Here is a 21,422-nt window from a genome sequence, read left to right as displayed (position 1 = left end):
CAGTTTATTGGAGCGATTAGAATAAAAATAGAACCGAATAGAAAAAAATTAACTTATTCTCTAGAAAACAATAGTAGACAATGCCAGCAATAATCGTCTAAACAAAACTTCAATAAATTTTTATCCCAAACGGGTAGACTGTTCAATGTCAAAATATTATGCTAGATTATATACTCATGCTTTGAGAGTGGTTAATTTGGTACAAAATTTAGGGAACCAAGTAAAAGTTATATAGAGATTTTGGTCATATTTCTTAATAATACCCCCGCCGCAGCAAACCTGCAGACTAAGCGAATTTCCATTTGACTGATTGGATTTACACTGAAATGTCTACTTAAAAATATAACATTTATTCCCGATTTAAATAGAATTAGTTTAACAAGTACTTAGGTTTGCTGCATCAGGGAGGGTAAAACTGTTTTTTTTTTTGTAAAATGTTAATAGTTAGTAAGAAATAAAAACATTTTCCAAATTTGATCAAAATATGTTCATAAACAAGCAAACTACAACAGTTTACTCATTCTCCATAAGAATAACATGGGAATTTTAAATTTACAATTTTTTGGAATTTTCTCCGTAACCATTAGGCGCATAACAACGCTTCAATATACTAAATTATTTGTTTTTTGAAGCTCTACAAAATGGTTTGGAAATAAATTGCTAAATTTTATGTTTTTTGGGTCAAAAATGGGAAAAACCTATTTTTACCCCATAAAACCCCCCGTAAACACCCGTTCCCATGGTCCGATCATGCTGGATCGCGAACTCGTTTGAATAAACGTAGGTTTACACGTTTGTACCAAATTTCATCAAAATCGGATCATTTTTGCTCGAGTTATCGTGCTGACGGACACATATATATATATATATATATAAATATATAAATATATATATATATATATATATATGAATTTGAACGGATGGTGTTTTTGGCCTCTAGGGACATCAAAACGAAAAAAAAAATCGGTCCCGCGTCCAGGTCTTACCATGAGTACTACGGTAATAGCTTATTCCCTATATGGGAAATTCGCTAAAAAAGATTTTTATTTGTTGGTTTATAAGAACGAACTAAGACATAAGAGTACTATTCAAGCACTATTTATAAACATAATTTCAAATAAAGAATCAATGGTTCATTTTGATATGAAGATGTCAATTAATGTTAAATCATGGCATACTACTATACCATCCACCATTGTTTTCAATTAATACACATTTGTACCATTACCTTTCCCTCATTTACATTAGATACGTATTGGTTTATTTAGTAAAGGTTAACAGAGCTGTACAAGGCTACCATTAGCTTGGACTATGACAATAGTATTAGTAGCATGTCCAATTTTGCAAAAAAAAAAAAAAGAATTAATGTGATACTGTGCAATGTGAGTTAAACTTCTAAATGCAGTTGAGTAAAGCGGGTGAAGTTTATTATAAAAGTCATTTTGAAGTTATCTACTCTTCTAAAAAATAAGGAGCCTATCTACTGAAAGTGGAAAGGAAGGATGGCATGAGGGGAAGAAGAATGTGGTAAAGAGAGGAATAAGATGGTTGATGATGGAGGCAAAGGAACTGTGGAGGGTTTTGAAAGGGAAGAGGTCCAGTCAACCAAGACTTGGGAATAACTAGAACTACAGTCGGGACCACGAAAGTTTGCAGTTGGCGGCAGCCAATCAAAAGACAAGGCTAGTGTGACGTTGCCATATCGCCCGTTGACAACACTAATTAAAATACTGAACAATATTTTCAAATCATCTGGTATTATTAAATTTGGAAACACCCCACTGCCCTCATTGGCTCCTTCAAAGTCACGTGGTAAATTGGCTCCTCCCTCAACTGCAAACTTTCGTGGTCTCGACTTTAGGGATGTGTTGATTCTCAATACCAATTATATACACCACCGATTCTTGAACATTGGTATCAGTATCGGGATTTGATCGTCAAGAATCGATACTGATCACAATACCCAACAAGCCTGCGAAAAGTGCACAATCGAAAATTCATGCATTTACCACGATTGAAAATGACGATGATGTTGTTTCATTGACCGCGGGGCACAACGCTGATGTTTACATGGTGGCAGGATATATTCATGATTTTTACAATCGTGGAAGACGATGATAATGTCTACACGACAGCAGGAGATGTTCATGATTTTGCAGCGATCGTGTAAGACGATAACGACGATCTGGTGACCACAAATTATATTCAGGGTATTGCTAAGATCGAGGGATATGATGATGATGATGATGTTTCCAATACCGTGATCGATTTTCAGGATTCACCCATAACCCCAGGAGGCGATAATGTTTCCATGGCCAAGGAAGATATTCAGGATTTAGCACCGATCACGGAAGGTGACAAAGATGACTCCATGACCGTGGGAGATGATCACGATATTACTTCGAGCTCGGCTTGATTGCAAATGTCAGGTTGGCACACTTCCACTTACTAGCCCAATACAGTAGACTCCATCTTATCCAGACTCCTCGGGACCGAGGCCAGTCCGGATAACGGATTTTCCGGTTAAACCAACGTCCCCAAAAACTCGTTAAAACGGACCATTTAAATGCATGCAACCCAAATATTTGACTTAAATTTAGAAGAGCATTGTGTTTATACACGTGATCGCTGATCTCAATCTTTCCCAAGAGAACAGTCGTTTCAGTACCGCCCACTTCCTGCCGATCAAGTCCGGTTAAACCGATGTGCTGATATAAATTGTCCGGTTAGAGGGATGACAATTCCGCTGAGAGTAGTCTGGCTAAGCCGATGTCCGGTTAAAAGGTGTCGAGATAAGAGGGAGTCGACTGTATAGCCTAATAATATTATAGCCTAATGGAAATTTATTTTAATAGCCTATTTGTTTGTTAGATCTCAATTAACCTACCCTAGATATAAATTTTTCAATGTATTTAGAAGGGTTTGAATTATAATTGGCCAGTTAGAATTAGTTATAATGACATAGAGACAAAGAATTGGCCAGTTAGAATTAGTTACAAGGACATAAAGACAGGGAGTAAAAATGGTATCGGTATCGAGAATAGATTTTTCAGGTGTCGGTATCGGTATGGAGAATCGATAAATTTTGGTACCGGTATCGAATCGACACATCCCTAATTGTAACAAAAACAGTACTTGTGTATTTATGTAGTTCTAAGGTGCACTGGATTTTGTCTATGAGTGCCTTCTAGTAAAGGTTAAGGAAAGTATATCTATATATTTAATACACAGTTGTAACACTGTTTTCTCAGTAATTACTGGACCGATCTACAAGATTTATGTCTCAAATTAAAGGGGATAGTGTGTAGATTTGCCGAACTTCCTTAGAATTTACGTTTTTTCTAAGGGCTACGACCTACAGCCCTTTAAAGGTCGAGTCAATATAATTCTTATTGAAGAATATTATACAAAGTTTATAAATTATTCGTCAGCTGTTTAATGTTTGTCAGACATTTGTTATTATTTTTATAACCTCACTTTCAGTATGCAATTATTAAACTTGAAGTTTCTGTTTATAAACACACAATTTTGATCAAGGAAAGTGTTTTTGTTAACTTTTTTTTTAAATGTTTTAGTTTTCCTGCAAAGTGATCTGAAGGAAAGTGGTAATTGAGTTTAAGTTTGAGTATGGAATGTGAAATAATACCCATAGTAGGGAACGGAAAGTTATTGTTTTGATCAATATAATTTATTCTCTACGGCCACCAGAATAATCATGGGGAAATCCGCTTGCAAGTTGTACATATAATTGCTTATGAGTGGGAAACATACAAACATTTTATAGTAGGTGACGAATCTTACTCAAGATCAGTGTTAGACGTTCAGTGGTACCAAACTTTACCTTCTCGAGATGGCGAGTACGCTGGGATACGTGGAACTACAATATATCAGTGATTTTTTTTCAAGTACACAGGGAAGTTGCTTGAGAAACTGTGACTTACCATTCGGTTCTGGCGAAGAAGTATGTGACTTGATGTTTAATGGCAATGTTGACTCGGGTCATTATAGCGTTATAAAACTTTATCATTAGCCCCAGGGTGTGAAAAGTACAAAAAGAAAAAGAAAAGGTAATCATTTACCGGGCGTAAAGAGACATACCGAACGGAAAAAAAATGTAGAGAACCATCGAACTAAAAAGGTAAAGAGCAGTGTTGGTGTTAAATGTGCTCTGGAAGTCCCTAAAAAAATACCAACTCTTTTGAATTGGGGTCGTTAGATTGGATTTGTCACTACTTCAAATCTATGAATTTCGAGTCAGAACAGACTAACTGGGACACAAAAATGTTTTAGTTTTCCTGCAAAGTGATCTGAAGGAAAGTGGTAATTGAGTTTAAGTTTGAGTATGGAATGTGAAATAATACCCATAGTAGGGGACGGAAACTTATTGTTTTGATCAATATAATTTATTCTCTATAGCCACCAGAACAATCATAGGGAAATCCGCTTGCAAGTTGTAGGCCTACAGATAATTGCTAATGATTGGTAAACATACAAACATTTTAAATCGTAAGTGATTAATCTTACTCAAGATCAGTGTTCGACGTCCAAATTTTACCTTCTCGAGATGGCGAGTACGCTGGGATATTTGGAACTACAATCTATCAGTGAACTATACCCTAACTATATTTTATCGAGTAGGCCTACACAGGGAAGTTGCTTGAGAAACTGTGACTTACGATTTCGGTTCTGGCGAAGAAGTATCTGACTTGATGTTTAATGGCAATGTTGACTCGGGTCATTATAGCGTTATAAAACTTTATCATTAACCCCAGGATGTGAAAAGTACAAAAAGAAAAAGAAAAGGTAATCATTAACCGGGTGTAAAGAGACATGCAGAACGAAAAAAAAACATGTAGAGAACCATCGAACTAAAAAGGTAAAGGGCAGTGATGGTGTTAAATGTGCTCTGGAAGTCCCTTCTAAAAAGTACCAATTTTTTAAATTGGGGTCGTTGGATTGGATTTGTCAGTACTGCAAATCTATGAATTTTTAATCAGAACAGACTAACTGGGACACAAATCATTTTCCTTATGTTGTCACAAGGGGGAGGGTAAAATGAACTCCTTATAAACATTTTGAGTCTATGGAAAATCTTATCAACAGCGACTATAAAAAAAGTATTAAGGGTCAAAAGAGACAAAAAACTATTTGAGTAAAATATAATACAAATCTGCATTTGTAATGGCCAGTTCTAAGTCTCACTTGAATCAACATCTTTCTGGTAGTGGTAGTCTACATAGTTTTAAAATCCACGACTCCTTTTCCATCAAATTGGACCGTTAATACCCTCTAACATTGAACAAAGTATGCACAACTTTATATATACGACGTAAACACAGCTTTTACTCACAGTATGGGTCAAAGATTTGTGAAATGCGACCAACTGCTGATGCGTGATTTACATGTAGGCTAAGTGACTACTATCTTTATTCCATACAACAAATGTAATGAAAAAAACGACGAATATAGGAATATACTTGAGAAAATTATCTAAATAGCATAAATAGCTGCTTATTAGGTTATCAGCATTGCCCAGTTTGTATACTATTTATTTTTCAAATAAAACTCGAATTAATATAAAACATTCATTTGGTTAAAATAATATATCGGTTTGATATTGATTAACATAAAATAGTTTATACATGGAAACTATCAGTTCTATTTCATGTGGGCCTAAAAAATTAAACAACCCCTAAATAAAATACAAAGATAAACAGTATTTGTTAATTATTATTTCTTTTATTGCTGACAATATTCCCGTGGCAGAGCACGGGCGGTTAACTAGTATTTATTATATTTCAACAAAAAAATTATTAATACAAAATGTTATTAAAAAATACGTAGGGATAGTACTGTAAATTTTTTGCATTTGCTAACTTTTATTAAATTGAATAAAGTAAACTGGTATGGTAACCACATGTTTGGCTGAAAACATCGTTCCCTCAAAGTGATATGTATGCGATAGTTATTCTAAATGTTAATGATGTTTTTTTCTTTAATATTACAAGACAAGGATGTTAATAAACTAGTGACTACTAGCGTCTTGTTGGTAAACCAATGCATTATTGCTACAGGTAACTTACCTCTGTGGCAATGTGTCGGTTAGAAGTAAATTCTCTATCTTTCTCTCGCAGTATCTCATTGAGACGACAGATCTCTTTGCCAAACTCATCTCGTTCCTGCTCCCTGTCCATCGCTTGCTCCTCGAGAAAAGCTCGAGTACTGCGTAACTGCTTGTCCGCTGCCTCCACCTAAGAGTGTTGTTAACACTTAGGGTAATATCTATGTGACACTTACGGTGAGCCAGTAATATCTTTGTAATACTTACGGTGAACCAGTAATATCTATGTGACACTTACGTTGAACCAGTAATATCTATGTAACACTTACGGTGAACCAGTAATATCTATCTGTAACACTTACAGTGAACCAGTAATATCTATGTAACACTTACGATGAACCAATAATATATATGTAACACTTACGGTGAACCAATAATATATATGTAACACTTACAGTGAACCAGTAATATCTATGTAACACTTACGGTGAACCAGTAATATCTATCTGTAACACTTACGGTGAACCAGTAATATCTATATGTAACACTTACGGTGAACTAATAATATATATGTAACACTTACAGTGAACCAGTAATATCTATGTAACACTTACAGTGAACCAGTAATATCTATCTGTAACACTTACAGTGAACCAGTAATATCTATCTGTAACACTTACGGTGAACCAGTAATATCTATCTGTAACACTTACAGTGAGCCAGTAATATCTATGTAACACTTACGGTGAGCCAGTAATATCTATGTAACACTTACGGTGATCCAGTAATATCTATGTAACACTTACAGTGAACCAGTAATATCTATGTAACACTAACGGTGAACCAGTAATATCTATGTATCACTTACGGTGAACCAGTAATATGTACGTAACTGGCCAATGATTTTTCAAAGCAAACAGTTTTAGTTAGAGATGTAAAAAAATACCCCCGCCGCAGCAAACCTGCCGACTAAGCGAATTTCCATTTGTCTTAATTGATTTTCAATAAAATATATTTTAATAACATTAGGTTTAACGAGTACCTAGGTTTGCTGCTACAAGGAAACTAATAAAGTGTGTTTTTTTGTAAAATATTGATAGCTTAGTACAAAATAAATAAATTTGATCAAAATACAAAATACATCCATAAACAAGCAAACTACACCATTTGACAATATTCTCCATAAGAATAACATGGGAATTTTAAATTTACAATTTTTTTAATTTTCTCTGTTACTATTAACCGAACAAAAATACTTTTATATACTAAATTAATTGTTTTTTTAAGCTCTTTAAAAAGGTCTAAAGAGAAATTGGGAAATTTTGTGTTTTGAGGGTCAAAAGTGAGAAAAACCTATTTTTACCCCATAAAACCCCCCGTAAAGCCCCGTTCCCATGGTCCGATCTTGCTGGTTCGCGAACTCATTCAAGTTTATCCCGCTTTACACCTTTAAACCAAATTTCATCAAAATCGGACAAAAATTACTCAAGTTATTGCGTTCACGGACGTATATATATATATATATATATATATACATATATAAAAATTTGAACGAATGGTGTTTTTGGCCTCTGGGGACATCAAAATGAAAAAGTAAATCGGTCCCGGGTCTAGGTCTTAGTACGGTAATAGCTACTTCCCTATAGGGAAATTCGCTAAAACCAAAAAAAGCAATGAATTGCAATCTACATTCCATTTGTTTTTGAAAACATAATAGCAAACAGGTTCTAATAAAAACTTATACAGGGTGATTTTTAAATGAGTTCCCCCCCTACTTTTTTCTACATTTCTTAAGATATCAACTCCGGACCACGTCAGATCATTGTAAAGTAGTAAGTACTTCATTTTGCCTGGGTACAAATTTTAGGCCGCCATCTTGGATCCGCCATATTGGATACAAAGATTTTTTGTCAAATATAAAGGTAGGGTTGTGACCCATTATTCTAAACTAGAATTTTACGCTGATTACAATGCCACAAATAGTTTTTAAAAATCTTGATCCGTTCTAAAGCTATAAGGACTTTTTATAACTTAATTTTTAGCCCATTTTAACATTGTGCATTTACATACTAAGACCATAATGTCAAAATAGTGCTAGATAAAGATAAGTATACACCACCATTCATTGTCGACCTATTTTCACTTGGTTATGACGGATGTATTTTTTTCGGCCGCCATCTTGGATCCGCCATTTTGAAATGTGACAAATTAATTTGAATATAAAGGTGGTGTTTTGAACTACTTTTTTCTGCTGAACTCAATGCCGCAATCAGTTTTTCATTTGCATGTTTGGTTTTTGAATTATTGAAATTTTAAATAAGATCATTTTAATATTTCATCAAGAAAGCTTCATAACCAAAAACGGATTGCGGCATTGAGTTTAGCATAAAAAAGTAGTTGAAAGCGATGGGTCACAACACCACCTTCATATTCAAATTAATTTGTCACATTTCAAAATGGCGGATCCAAGATGGCGGCTGAAAAAAATACATCCGTCATAACCAAGTGAAAATAGGTCAACAATGAATAGTGGTGTATACTTATCTTTATCTAGCACTATTTTGAGATTATGGTCTTAGTTTGTAAATGCACAATGTTAAAATGGGCTAAAAATAAAGTTATAAAAAGTCCTTATAACTTTAGAACGGATCAAGATTTTTAAAAACTATTTGCGGCATTGTAATCAGCGTAAAACTCTAGTTTGAAATAATGGGTCACAACCCTACCTTTACATTTGAAAAAAAATCTTTGTATCCAATATGGCGGCCAAAAATGTATACCCAGTCAAAATGAAGTACTTACTACTTTACAATGATCTGACGTGGTCCGGAGTTGATATCTTAAGAAATGTAGAAAAAAGTAGGGGGGGAACTCATTTAAAACTCACCCTGTATGTGTGTGATAAACAAAATATCAAGCAAGTTTCTCCCAGTTTATAAAATATACTGCAACCTTCCTTAACTAGGCGTAGGTTATAAATAATAAAAAATTGAAGTAGTGTCTTGAAGTGAATAAAAAAGATGTTGGTTGGAAACAAGCATTTGAGTAATTTCATTGATTATTTTAGCTATGGCTGAACAACGCAACAATTACAAATCTGTCAGAGAAAATCAAGTACTACATTGGTTCTACTATACGTCGACACTTTGTTTCTTACAATTATTATAAGTAGTGAATTAAAATGTTGCAATCATTTTTCAGGGAAAAACTAAATTTGAGAATGTGCAATGGATTTGCATAAACTTCAAAAGTACAAGCACTTGTCATCTGGTTGCCATCCAAATACATTGGAAAGTGTTTTGCAATTTTCATTGTGGTACTATTACAACATGAAAAAGGCTCTGAATAACTGAATTCTTTACTAATCGTTGAACGACAACACAGTGATTGTTTTTTTCTCTTAAAATGTGTTTACATAAACTGTATGATACAATTACCTTGATAGTACGGGTAAATTTAGACACAAATTAAGATTAAAATAAAGTTGTATCAAATTATATATTCTATAGGCCTAAGTTGGGTTAGGTTGTCTCACCTCTAGTTTCAACTCGTCCCTTTCCCGCCATGCCTCCTCCAACAAAGAGTCGCCCTCCGAACACAACTCCTCTATGAGACTGAGCCACATACTCGGACATTCGCCCTTCTCACTTAACAGGGCACGTGCTGAAATATGTTATGAAACGTCAGTCACAAAAATTCACAAGATAAAACATTCTTTGAAATATGTTAGTCAAAATTACACTGCTGTTAACTTAAATTGTAATTAAAAAATCTAGCTAGGATTCATATTGACTTTGGAAAACATCAAAAAGCTATACACAGTTAAGCCTGTAACTGGCTTACTAATCTGGGTTGTTGTAAATTATCTAATAGGCTACATTAATAAGTTGTATGTTAGTGTTCAACAGCATGGTAGACAAAATGCAAAACTATGAAGTAGTTTATAATCACCTTTCTCTTGAAGATGACACAAGTTCTGAACCCTCTCTTCAGTCTGCTTTTCACTGAATTCCGTCTCAGCTGTGACTTTCTCTTTGATCATCCGATCCTTTGTCTCCGTCAACTCTTTGTGCAGCTCATTCAATTCCTAAAACCAACCATAGTGATGAATTGATTGGAAATATATGTGTTATTATTGCCGCTGTCATCATTAACAGACATAATGGTAAAACAACTAAATAAACTCCATAATTTTCAAAAACTAGTTAGGGCAGGTAAAAGAATGCATTTGTTCTCATTTCTCTTTTTCAATTACTTTACAATGAAAAATTCAATCTCGTTAATTATTGTGACTATTTAACTTGTGAATCTTACTTTTTCGTATTTATTGACAAGTTCTTGCAATTCCTGGACATCTCTGTAGGCTTTTTCTTTAGCCTTCTTCTCTTCAATGAGTTGACGGGTCAGGGAGGTCATTCGTCTGTCTTCAACTGTCGATGGCAATGCTTCTCTACCCTGATATGGAAAAAGTAAAAGCAATCTTGAAATACCTTGATCCAGTGTGTTTTTTAGTCAAATACTAATAGCTTGGTATAAAATAATTACATTTTCCAAGTTTGATCAAAATATATCAATAAACAAGCAAACTACAACATTTTACAATATTCTCCATAAGAATAACATAAGAGTTATAAATTTAAATTTTTTTAAATTTTCTCTATAACCAATAACCGAGCAAAAACACTTTGATATACTAAATTATTTGTTTTTTTAAGCTCTTTAAAAAGGCCTAGAGAGAAATTGGGAACTTTTGTGTTTTGATGGTCAAAATTGAGAAAAACCATTTATTACCCCGTAAAATTCCGTTCCCATGGTTCGATCATGCTGATTCGCAAACAGATTTATATTATCCTGCCTTACACCTTCAAACCAAATCAAAAACCTGTGGCTATTCATGCGAGAGAGCATTCTCAAAATTTTCAACAATGTCATTTATTAAAAGGAATAAGAAAATTGGCAAAAGACGCATCAGACTTAAAATTAAGACAGCTTGAGCAAGCTCATCAATTTAATACTTAAATCTAAAACACCTTCCGGTCTAAATTTGAGATAGTATATAAAACATATTTTCTTTCTTTCTTTCTACTTTCTATAATTTTCTTTTTTACTTCTTTATAAATTATATGTATTTTGGATTTTTGCTAAAACCATCTGATACAGAGTGGTAAACACTTCTATTTGTTATTGTTTGTTCCTGAAGAAGGCTAATGCCGAAATATAGAACTTTTTAAAAAGTGTGAGATAAGTTTATTTTGGATAATTATAACTGCAATAAGCATTTTATAATGCTAACCCCGTACGAAGGGTGGGTACTCTGCTAGTATATATATATATAAATTTGAGCAAATGATATTTTTGGCCTGTGGGGATATCAAAACGAAGAAGTAAATTGGTCCCGGGCCTAGGTCTTACCGTGCCTCTTGTAATAGCTACTTCCTTATAGGGAAATTCGCTAACAGTGTTATCAGTGTTTGTGTGTTTTGACTTCAAAAACTACACTTTTCATAAGACTAATTAACAATAAAACAATTTGAATTTAATCTGGCAGTTGAAAAAATATAAATTGGGCCTATAGTCTTTTCCCAAATAAAATTTTAAAACTTTTAATGCATGCAATAATTTTATTTATTGACAAAATATAACAAAAAATTCTAAATGGTAAGCACCAAGCACAGTTCACACTACAAGAATCACATAGAACACACTGTTACAAGATTAGCAAACAGTCCTTGAGTAAGGGATTTATAACTGTTTGCCAAGATCACTAAAAAGCTTAAATTCCATCTTCTGAGGCAGTGTGTCTGTATCATTTTGGTAAGAAAAGATTTCAGTGGAGCATACATTTATTAGTAGTGAGCTAGGAACCTATTTACACATAATATTTAAAATCCAATAAGCAAATTCAAAATGAAATTGAAGATGATTTAATTTAGAAACGTATAGCTGACGATGGTGTTTTGTTTTAACACTAAAACATGTTCTTAATTGACATATTTTGTTGGAAATTGCGTAATTTAGTCTCACACAATAGGAAACAGTTAAACTTTACTAAAGCACATAACATGATTTTGAACATGTTTCTTTAAACTTTCTACCACACCCTATGACTCAAGGACTACGAGAACTTCTAAAATATAGTTGGCTTGAAATCTGATATGGTAATCTACAATGTCAGCTGCTTTATTTACCTACTAAGCTGACATGGTTTGTAATGAAACAAACATGATCACAGTAAGTTATAATAAACAGTGAAACCATCCGCACATAAAAAAGAGCCTACTGGCCTTATTTTCTTGAATTTTCTCTGAATTGCGTATGAATAGTGAAATTCTACCAATTTCTTCAACACTCACATTGGACAGACCCAGGAGAGCACTCGCCTCGTCCCGTAGTCTCTCCAGGCAGTGCTCCAGCTCAGTGTGGAAGTGTACCGAGAGATCCAGAGTGCCGCTAGTGTCAAACAGATGATTCTCGTCCATCAGAGACACAATGTGCGACACATTCGGGGCAAAGTGAACCTTCCGCTGTGACTGCGTCTCTGGTTCAGAGTCACTGGTCTCATCAACCACGCTTATCTGGACCTGCGACTGATGACAAAACAATTAGACAAAGTAAGGATTACAACAGTTATGAACTTTTACAGAAATATATCATATATTTTGTCCTACACTGTGTGACCCTTTTTGAGAAAATATACCCCTGTATACACTCTTTCTGTGTTTGTATAAACCTATTTTTTACATTTAGTACTCCATACACAAACCTCTTTATCTTTGCTCACATAAAAAACCTAAAATCTTATGACTCTATAAAAACGTCAATCAAAATTAGGCATCCATTGAGTCAGGAATTAAATATGGTTAAATTTAGCTGATTGAAATGTATTCTCACATTCTTGTCTAACAGAAGAATAATATTATAATTTCAAATTATAATGGACTAAGAAGTGTAAATGTTTTTTTTTTGTGTGAAAATAGTATCAAGATAACCATTAAGCAGCCAGTGTTGAACTCTTATCACGCACAGGCAGAAGCCCATGTGATAATTTTTATATATTTATTTATATAATGCTGCATTAATATTTCTTAAAATAAAATAATGATAAATTTGATTTCATTTGTCTTGTGACTGGTAAGCTAGCCAAATAAAAATTACATCCGTTTAAATTATTGTATGACATACAGCTTACATTTTCCTATAGGTTTCATGAGAATTGAGGTTACTCTCCACAAAACGTTTAGTGACCGTACAGCGTTGCAGATTAAAGGGTATGGCAAACTTAAGTGCTATGACATGGAAACACAACAAAACAAGTTTCAAAATCTTTTCAAGTTTACTACGCAGAAGAATGGCCTAAGAATTTACATTTACAATATTTTTTTGTATCTTTGTTTTTTTTTTCAAACTTGAGTTAGTTTCTGGATATCACTTGAGTATTTTGTTAGCCTGTCTATTTTCCACAAGTTCTACAAGTCTACTTTCTAAAAGCTTACCCGGTCTCCGTTGTGAGGGGAGGCAAGTTTGATTAGTTGTCCTACGATGCTTCTGTTCAGTTCATCTTCGCAGGTGGTCAGATAGTTGGCCAACTCCTGCACTACGCGACGTAACATTTGTGTGAGGTTACGCAGATTGTCCCTGGATTGCAGAACATTTCTATGATCAGTACAGTATTGATAACATGAAAATGAAAGGTCTCAAAAGAGTGATCATAACAAACAACTGGGAAGCTTTATTCGTGAATGAAATTCAAATCGTTATGTGATAGTATACAAAGAAAAGTTTGCTTGATTGATTGAACTTTTTTTCCTGTAAAGAAGCAGATTATTTATATTTTGGAAACAACTAAGTTTTAGAAGGTGTAGAATTTGAACACATTCTTAACCTATGAGTAAAGTAAAATTGATTTTACGAAGGTGTATCGTTTAGTAACGAAGGTGTACTACAGTAGGCATTTCATCATAGATAGGTAGACCTATACGGGGATCAACTTACCGCTCCTCTATGACCTTGTCTATATTGGGGTCGCCACTGGTTATCATTGCTACAGGCATTTCTCCAGTTTGATTGATCTGAAAATAGTTTTCAAATATTCATAAAATGTACATTAAAGTACATACTACTTAGAAAAAAACCATCCTAACTTACTACACTTAACCTGCAAAAATTAATGTTAAACGTATTCAAGCTTCAAGTGTTCACCTTCCTCTTAATTAACTTAACTTCATCAACAGTATGTCAACAGAATCAAACTTAACATTTTGTAGGTTAGTCATATTATTATAAGTTTACTTGAGTTAAGGAAGTCTTTGGGTTACATTAATTGTTAGTGAATGTTAGTATTAAAAAAGTATATCTAATACACAACTTTTAACCCTTTGAGTTAGAAGTAGGATATCAATATCATTTTAGCAAAAGGCACCGGTACAACATCACAAATGTTTGCAATAGTGAAAATCTGTTTAATAACATAATGTAAACTCAAAGTAGTCTGAAACCTAAGATCAAGTAACCTAGCCTAGCTCATTTAACCTAAACTCATTTTAACCTAGAGAAGTGAGCTCTTTCACATAACAGGAACTTAAATTTTGTTAATTCTACCACTTTGATTGATTTGATGAGATACTACAGCCTACAAATAAAAACTAAACCTAGCTTACCTAATTAGCTTTGCCAAAATTTAGGATATTAAGTAATCTGCATGTGTGCTGCAGCGTTTAAGCTAGGTTAGGTTAATTCAGTTTAGTTTATGGTAATGACAAACAACACACCAGTAACAAAACTTACCTTTTCAAAACTCATGAAATAAGAGATCACAAATATAAATTGTCATCTTTGTAAATTTGTCTTATAATACTTTCAAAATTGACCTAAAGGTGATTTTTTTTAACTAAAATTTGTTAACTTATACTTTGTAATATATGTAAAAGACTAAAATATACAAAGATACCATGGATTTGTAGGCTATATAAAAATTGACACAACTTAACAACTTTAGGTTTTAATATAATTTTTTTTTAAATTTTACCTTGTTTGATATTATCATAAACTAATCTCAATAGACTAACTCAACCTAACCGCCACCCAACACAGCGTGAAAAAGTCTTGAAAAGACCCTAAACCAGTTGCTTAAAATAATCGGCAAAACTTTGATATCTGACTCCAACAGATTATCGAACAGTTAGTAAAAGTATCGATTTGATCGATAACCAAACTTAGACTAACCAAATCAAATTTAAAAAATCTTTTATTCAAACAGTACCGGTAATAAGTACATAAAGAGTACAGTTCAAAACCCAAACCTTCTACATTGTTTGTCAAAATCAACTCAATAGAGTCGGATGAGCTTATCAAAGTTTTACCAAATATTCATACTCCATAACGTACATAAATCCATATTCATATCGTGGGTAAACTATATCAGATTATGATTTAGCTTATCGAACTAAGGTTTCATCCGATAATAATTGCAGGGTTGTCTGCAGAACTGAACCGGTCCAGTAGATCTACCCTTTATCCTTTAGCAAATGATTATCTTTACAAACACAGCAGGACAGCACACGTATTAAGTCAGAGTGTAGAGCTAGGCCTACGATTCTTAAATAAGAATGTAAAAGATAGGCTAATTTCAGAAAAAAGAATTTTTTGGTTAATGGAATAGGCCTATATAAAAATCTAAATGATTTGGAAACTCAAACATATAACTTAAGAGTTTATTCAGATAGTCTAGGCCTAGCCCTGACCAAGGCTAGCTAAATGTTAGATTGGGCTTAAAATTTTACTTTCATGTACCTAGTACGTTCCTAGTTTAAGGTTGGGAAGATTAGTTTATTTCCTTGATTTTAAATCACAAAATATGCTGTAATTTCCACCCAAATAAAAAGTGAACAAATATATTTAAAAAATTAGCCAACAAAATTGTAATCAAACAAAGCTAGATTTTAAAAAATAATAAAAAAATTGCTACATTAATAATAGCCTATTTGTAATTAAACATAACATTTGTAATTAACATGTATTTATAATGTTGATGGCAATAAATGGATTTGATTTGATTTTGATTTGAAAAATTTAACCTACAAATAAAGATATCACTGCTAATATTTAAAAGGTACTTTATTTACCTACTTAGCCAAAGAATAACTGGTAATTATATCGACCTCCGGACCTCACGCGAAATTAAAAAATTTTTTTTTCAAAATGGTCGAAATTTCACGCTGATTTCAAAAATGATTGTCGTTTTTTGCGGAAACGTCCCTTTTTCCCGGAAAATGAGAAAAACGGGAAAAAATCTTTTTTGCTCAAAACCCATGTCGTGGGTACTCAAATTGTGCGGAATTTCCTCCTGAACAAGAATATGTAATTTTTATTACGATCGGACCACTATTAAGTAAAATATCACCAGAAAAGTGGGCCATATTTAAATAACAAAGGTTAGGTCAGGTTACTTTAGGTTAGGTTAGGTTACTTTAACTTAGGTTAGGTTAGGTCAGGTTACTTTAGGTTAGGTTAGGTTAGGTTAAGTTTGGTTAGGTTAGGTTAGGTTAAGTTAGGTTAGGTTAGGTTAAGTTAGGTTCGGTTGGGATAGTTTACATAGTTACAATACTCATGTTATTGATAAACTATTCTAACCTAACCTAACCTTTTAGGTTAGGTTAGGTTGGGTTAGGTTACTTTAGGTTAGGTTAGGTTACTTTAGGTTAGGTTAGGTTACTTTAGGTTAGGTTAGGTTAGGTTAGGTTAGGTTAAGTTAGGTTAAGTTAGGTTAGGTTCGGTTGGGTTAGTTTACATAGTTACAATACTCATGTTATTGATAAACTATTCTAACCTAACCTAACCTAACCTAAAGTAACCTTACGATCGGACCACTATTAAGTAAAATATCACCAGAAAAGTGGGCCATATTTAAATAACAAAGGTTAGGTCAGGTTACTTTAGTTAGGTTAGGTTACTTTAGGTTAGGTTGGGTTAGTTTAGGTTAGGTTAAGTTTGGTTAGGTTAAGTTAGGTTAGGTTAAGTTAGGTTAGGTTAGGTTAAATTATCAATAACATGAGTATTGTAAATATGTAAACTAACCTAACCGAACCTAACCTAAATTAACCTAACCTAACCTAACCAAACTTAACCTAACCTAACTTAACCTAACCTAACCTAACCTAACTTAACCTAACATTACCTAACCTAACAACTTCGGTTAGGTTACTTAAGGTTAGGTTAGGTTAGGTTACTTTAGGTTAGGTTAGGTTAGGTTAGGTTACTTTAGGTTAGGTTAGGTTAGAATAGTTTATCAATAACATGAGTATTGTAACTATGTAAACTAACCCAACCGAACCTTACCTAACTTAACCTAACCTAACCTAACCTAAAGTAACCTAACCTAACCTAAAGTAACCTAACCCAACCCTAACCCTAGGTTAGGTTACTTTAGGTTAGGTTAGGTTAGGTTAGAATAGTTTATCAATAACATGACTATTGTAACTATGTAAACTATCCCAACCGAACCTAACTTAACCTAACCTAACCTAACTTAACCTAACCTAACCAAACTTAACCTAACCTAAACTAACCTAACCTAACCTAAAGTAACCTGACCTAACCTAACCTAAGTTAAAGTAACCTAACCTAACCTAAAGTAACCTGACCTAACCTTTGTTATTTAAATATGGCCCACTTTTCTGGTGATATTTTACTTAATAGTGGTCCGATCGTAATAAAAATTACATATTCTTGTTCAGGAGGAAATTCCGCACAATTTGAGTACCCACGACATGGGTTTTGAGCAAAAAAGATTTTTTCCCGTTTTTCCCATTTTCCGGGAAAAAGGGACGTTTCCGCAAAAAACGACAATCATTTTTGAAATCAGCGTGAAATTTCGACCATTTTGAAAAAAAAATTTTTTAATTTCGCGTGAGGTCCGGAGGTCGATATAATTACCGAATAACTTCATTAGAACACTGTTACTTAAAAAAACTTCCTTTAAAATTATGTTGATAATTCTTAGTTAGGATAATCACTAAAAGCTAATTTGTGTTATCACAATTCACAATACATATTCCCTCCTAAACTAAAAATCTTATCAACAAAAGATAGACAGACAGAAACATTTATCATATCAGCTGATTGTCATGAAAGTAAACTGGATTGAATAAGCAAGCAACCAGTGAGATGAGATTAAGGTTACTCAGTGGTACCAACAAAACTAAAGGATTGACTAGTCTGAAATAAAACCAAATACTATAAACAGTAATAATGTAGAATGGCATATTATAAAAATAAATCTGCTAGAGAATTTTCATTTTGAGGGATATTTTGAAAGGGCACATTACTAGTAATTTTAACATTTCAGGTTAAGCTGGTTACATTTAAATTAGTTTAATTGTAAGCTTTTATTAGCTTTAATCTGAGAGTCAAATATTTGAGTGTAGTAAGGGTTTAGAATCTGTACTATAATATGAGTAATAAATTACAAATAATTATCTTTACTAGCCCTAGAACCAGGAAGGTATACATTCCATAAAAATGTCTTCAAAGTCATCATAAAGTTTTAATTAGGCCTAATATAAATTAAAATTAAAATTAAAATTATAAAATCATATTAATTGTATTTTTCAAATATCAAAATGTGCCTGCCATACAACTGAAATATATGTTTGATTCTCTCATGACATAGTAGAGAACTTTAATTTCATCAGAAAACTAAATTTTAAATTAGGCACGTCGCACACTGGGTCCACTCAGTTCAGTCGCTTTTGCAAATTTCAAAAACCATGTATTCAAATGTAGAGTCCCACACTGAATCCGTTCCGTCAGTTCAGTTCAGTCCGCTCCGTCTGTCTCGGCCACTTTTTGGTTAGCAAGCAATTTGGACAGAAGTAGGGATGGGCACAACTGCCAAAATCACACAACCGTTGTGCACACAACCGTTGCGGAGCGACAACCGTTTAATTAAACGGTTGTCGACAACTGTTGACCTTGGCACTGGCGTTGCGTTGTGGCTGTGCACTGTTTACGTTTACAACGATAACGCTTAGTAGCTCAACGGTTGTGAATAGACGGTTGCGTCGTCGTCGACTGTTGTAAATGTCTATTTTGCATTTTGTTTCAGTTATATAAAGTAAATGCGTGTAGAAATTAAATTGGCCTTAGCCTAGTAACCTGTTGCTATGCATGACTTACGTGTGAAACCTAGAGATAATTTAATAGGTATTATTGAGCGGAGCGAGCGAAGCGAGCGAAGCTCTTTGGGATCAACTTCAATGCAAACAATATAACACCATCACTCAATAACGGCTGAACACATTTCAGCCAAACTTAACAAGACTACTTAGACTAATAATGAGATGGTTTGTAAACAAACAAATTTCAATGAGATAATGCTAATGCAATTTAAAACGAACTTAAAATTTCAAATTTTTAACATTAGGCTTATGGGACTAAAGTAGCTATGACAGTTTTTTTGTTTACAAGAAAAATGTAAACAAGAGAATCATAAGGTATTTCTGAACTTTCTATACTTTTCTTTTAAACGTTTTTAAACCATTCCTATAATTTTAATAAACAAGAAAATGCCGTTAAAACATTTTTTAAGGCGTGGAATTCACTGAAAATCGAGAAATTATACGGAACTACTTTCTCAATGCGCGGAGCATAAACAAGGAGCGGAGGGATACGGACCGGTGACTACTTTCTTGGGAACCTATTTGTGTTGCCAGCTGATTAGAAACAGCCAATGTTAGAAATCAGGATTTAATAAGCGATATATCGAACCGCATCGAAATCGGTATTTAATCCGATAATACCTCATAGGTTATATTAAGTTGAATTACATCGACGTAAGTTATTACACTTATTGATAAAACGCAGATTGAACACTGATCTAATTTAGGCAGGTGGGGAGGTAGGTCGGGGTTTATGAGTATTCGTGACTACATTAAGTGTTTTGAAGTAAGGTTAGATTAGGAAGGTAAAGTGTAGGTTATAGGTAGGTGATCGGGTTGTTTATTTGTGTTGCACCATATAATTTTTATCTTTTGGAATGGAATAGTTGGTTAAGGTTAAACGGGGAAACGATTTCAAAAATGCTTGCATATGGTCTTAACTTAACAAACCATCTACAGTATTCTAGCTTTGACTTTATATAACGTCAATGATTCTAGCAAATTATTACATACCGACCAAAAGAAAAGAGAACATTTGGTTTTGGATCTTTGACCATAGCAAAACTAACATATAATTTATGGAATGTGAAAAGTTGTATATCATTATATACTATTCTGTAATATTATTAATTGTTCGGCAAATCCTCATTTTAATGGCTCGGCTGAAAATGGAATCTGCATTTTGTGAAACAGTTATTTGGTAACAATTCAGTCATTTCAAATGTTGATAAAATTTCCTTTCTCTTTTTTATACTTTAATGCCCTTTTTGGATGTTAATATCAGATTCCAACTACTATAATATTTTCCTGGTCAAAACTACCTTACACTTCTCGAAGAGGTAAATTTGAATTATTATAATTTTAATCTTTAAAACCAGCATTAGTAAATAAATCTATTGACCTTTTTGCATTTAGTTACTTATACAAATATCAAATCACGTTTGTTCCGCTCAACTGGCTTTCACCTCTCTGAAAGCAACCCTAGTATAGTTAATAATTTTAAGTTTCTATTAAGCATGGATGTCCTCTGTGAACAAAACCGGTTTTAATTTCAAATAGCCTATTATTATTATTATTTTTTTACTTTCTCCCCCTATACCATAGTATATGGAGAAAGTATTGTTTTCGTCAAAATTTTCGAGTTTGAGTTTTGAGTGGATATATTCGTTTTGGGTCCCCCTGGACCCAAAAAAGTGGTTTTCGAAGTGATGTCTGTGTGTGTGTGTGTGTGTGTGTGTGTGTGTGTCTGTGTGTCTGGATGTGTACAGAGCTAGAGACTACACCTGTGGTCCGATTTCGATGAAATTTGGTATGTAGGTTCTAATCCATGGTATCTCCAGGCGTTTTTTTCATTTTTTTGAAATTTTGATTTTTAATGGGGATTTTCCCATAAAAACCCATAAAAAACCGGAAAAATCGAATTTTCTCAAAAATGGCCCGAACGATTTTGATAAAAATTTAGTATGTTGTAGCCCTTTAAATTCTGAACAAACTGGTGAAAATCCCATTTCTCTAAAAATTACGGTTCAAAAGTTATGGTAAATTATGTTATTTTCCCCATAAAAAACCCATAAAATAACGAAAAATAGGATTTTAGACAAAAATCCTGTTTTTATTCAACATAGTATGTTATGGTCCTTACAATTTTGATAGTTTTTTTTATATTTTTTAGAAATTTGGATTTTTAATGGGGATTTTCCCATAAA

General features: G+C 33.4%; 1 protein-coding gene across 6 annotated transcripts in view; it reads right to left on the bottom strand.

Moving 5' to 3' along the window:
• LOC128995421 (A-kinase anchor protein 9-like) overlaps nucleotides 1–21,422 on the bottom strand; it is an 85,887-nt gene that overhangs the window by 23,732 nt on the left and 40,733 nt on the right. For all 6 annotated transcript variants that reach the window (XM_054420430.1, XM_054420432.1, XM_054420434.1 and 3 more), the window contains exons 17-23: nucleotides 14,054–14,130; nucleotides 13,555–13,696; nucleotides 12,415–12,648; nucleotides 10,376–10,516; nucleotides 10,013–10,148; nucleotides 9,597–9,724; nucleotides 6,084–6,251 (exon numbers count right to left, since the gene is read on the bottom strand). In XM_054420430.1, coding sequence (XP_054276405.1) covers nucleotides 6,084–6,251; nucleotides 9,597–9,724; nucleotides 10,013–10,148; nucleotides 10,376–10,516; nucleotides 12,415–12,648; nucleotides 13,555–13,696; nucleotides 14,054–14,130 — 1,026 coding nt within the window. The remainder of the gene's footprint in view (nucleotides 1–6,083; nucleotides 6,252–9,596; nucleotides 9,725–10,012; nucleotides 10,149–10,375; nucleotides 10,517–12,414; nucleotides 12,649–13,554; nucleotides 13,697–14,053; nucleotides 14,131–21,422) is intronic.

Source organism: Macrosteles quadrilineatus, unplaced genomic scaffold (assembly GCF_028750875.1).
Source record: "Macrosteles quadrilineatus isolate MER2022 unplaced genomic scaffold, UCM_ALF_1.0 Scaffold_5__1_contigs__length_97177068, whole genome shotgun sequence".
Classification (NCBI taxonomy): Eukaryota; Metazoa; Arthropoda; class Insecta; order Hemiptera; family Cicadellidae; genus Macrosteles; species Macrosteles quadrilineatus.
Note: the sequence above shows the minus strand (reverse complement) of the source record. Positions and strands in the feature narration are given on the sequence as shown.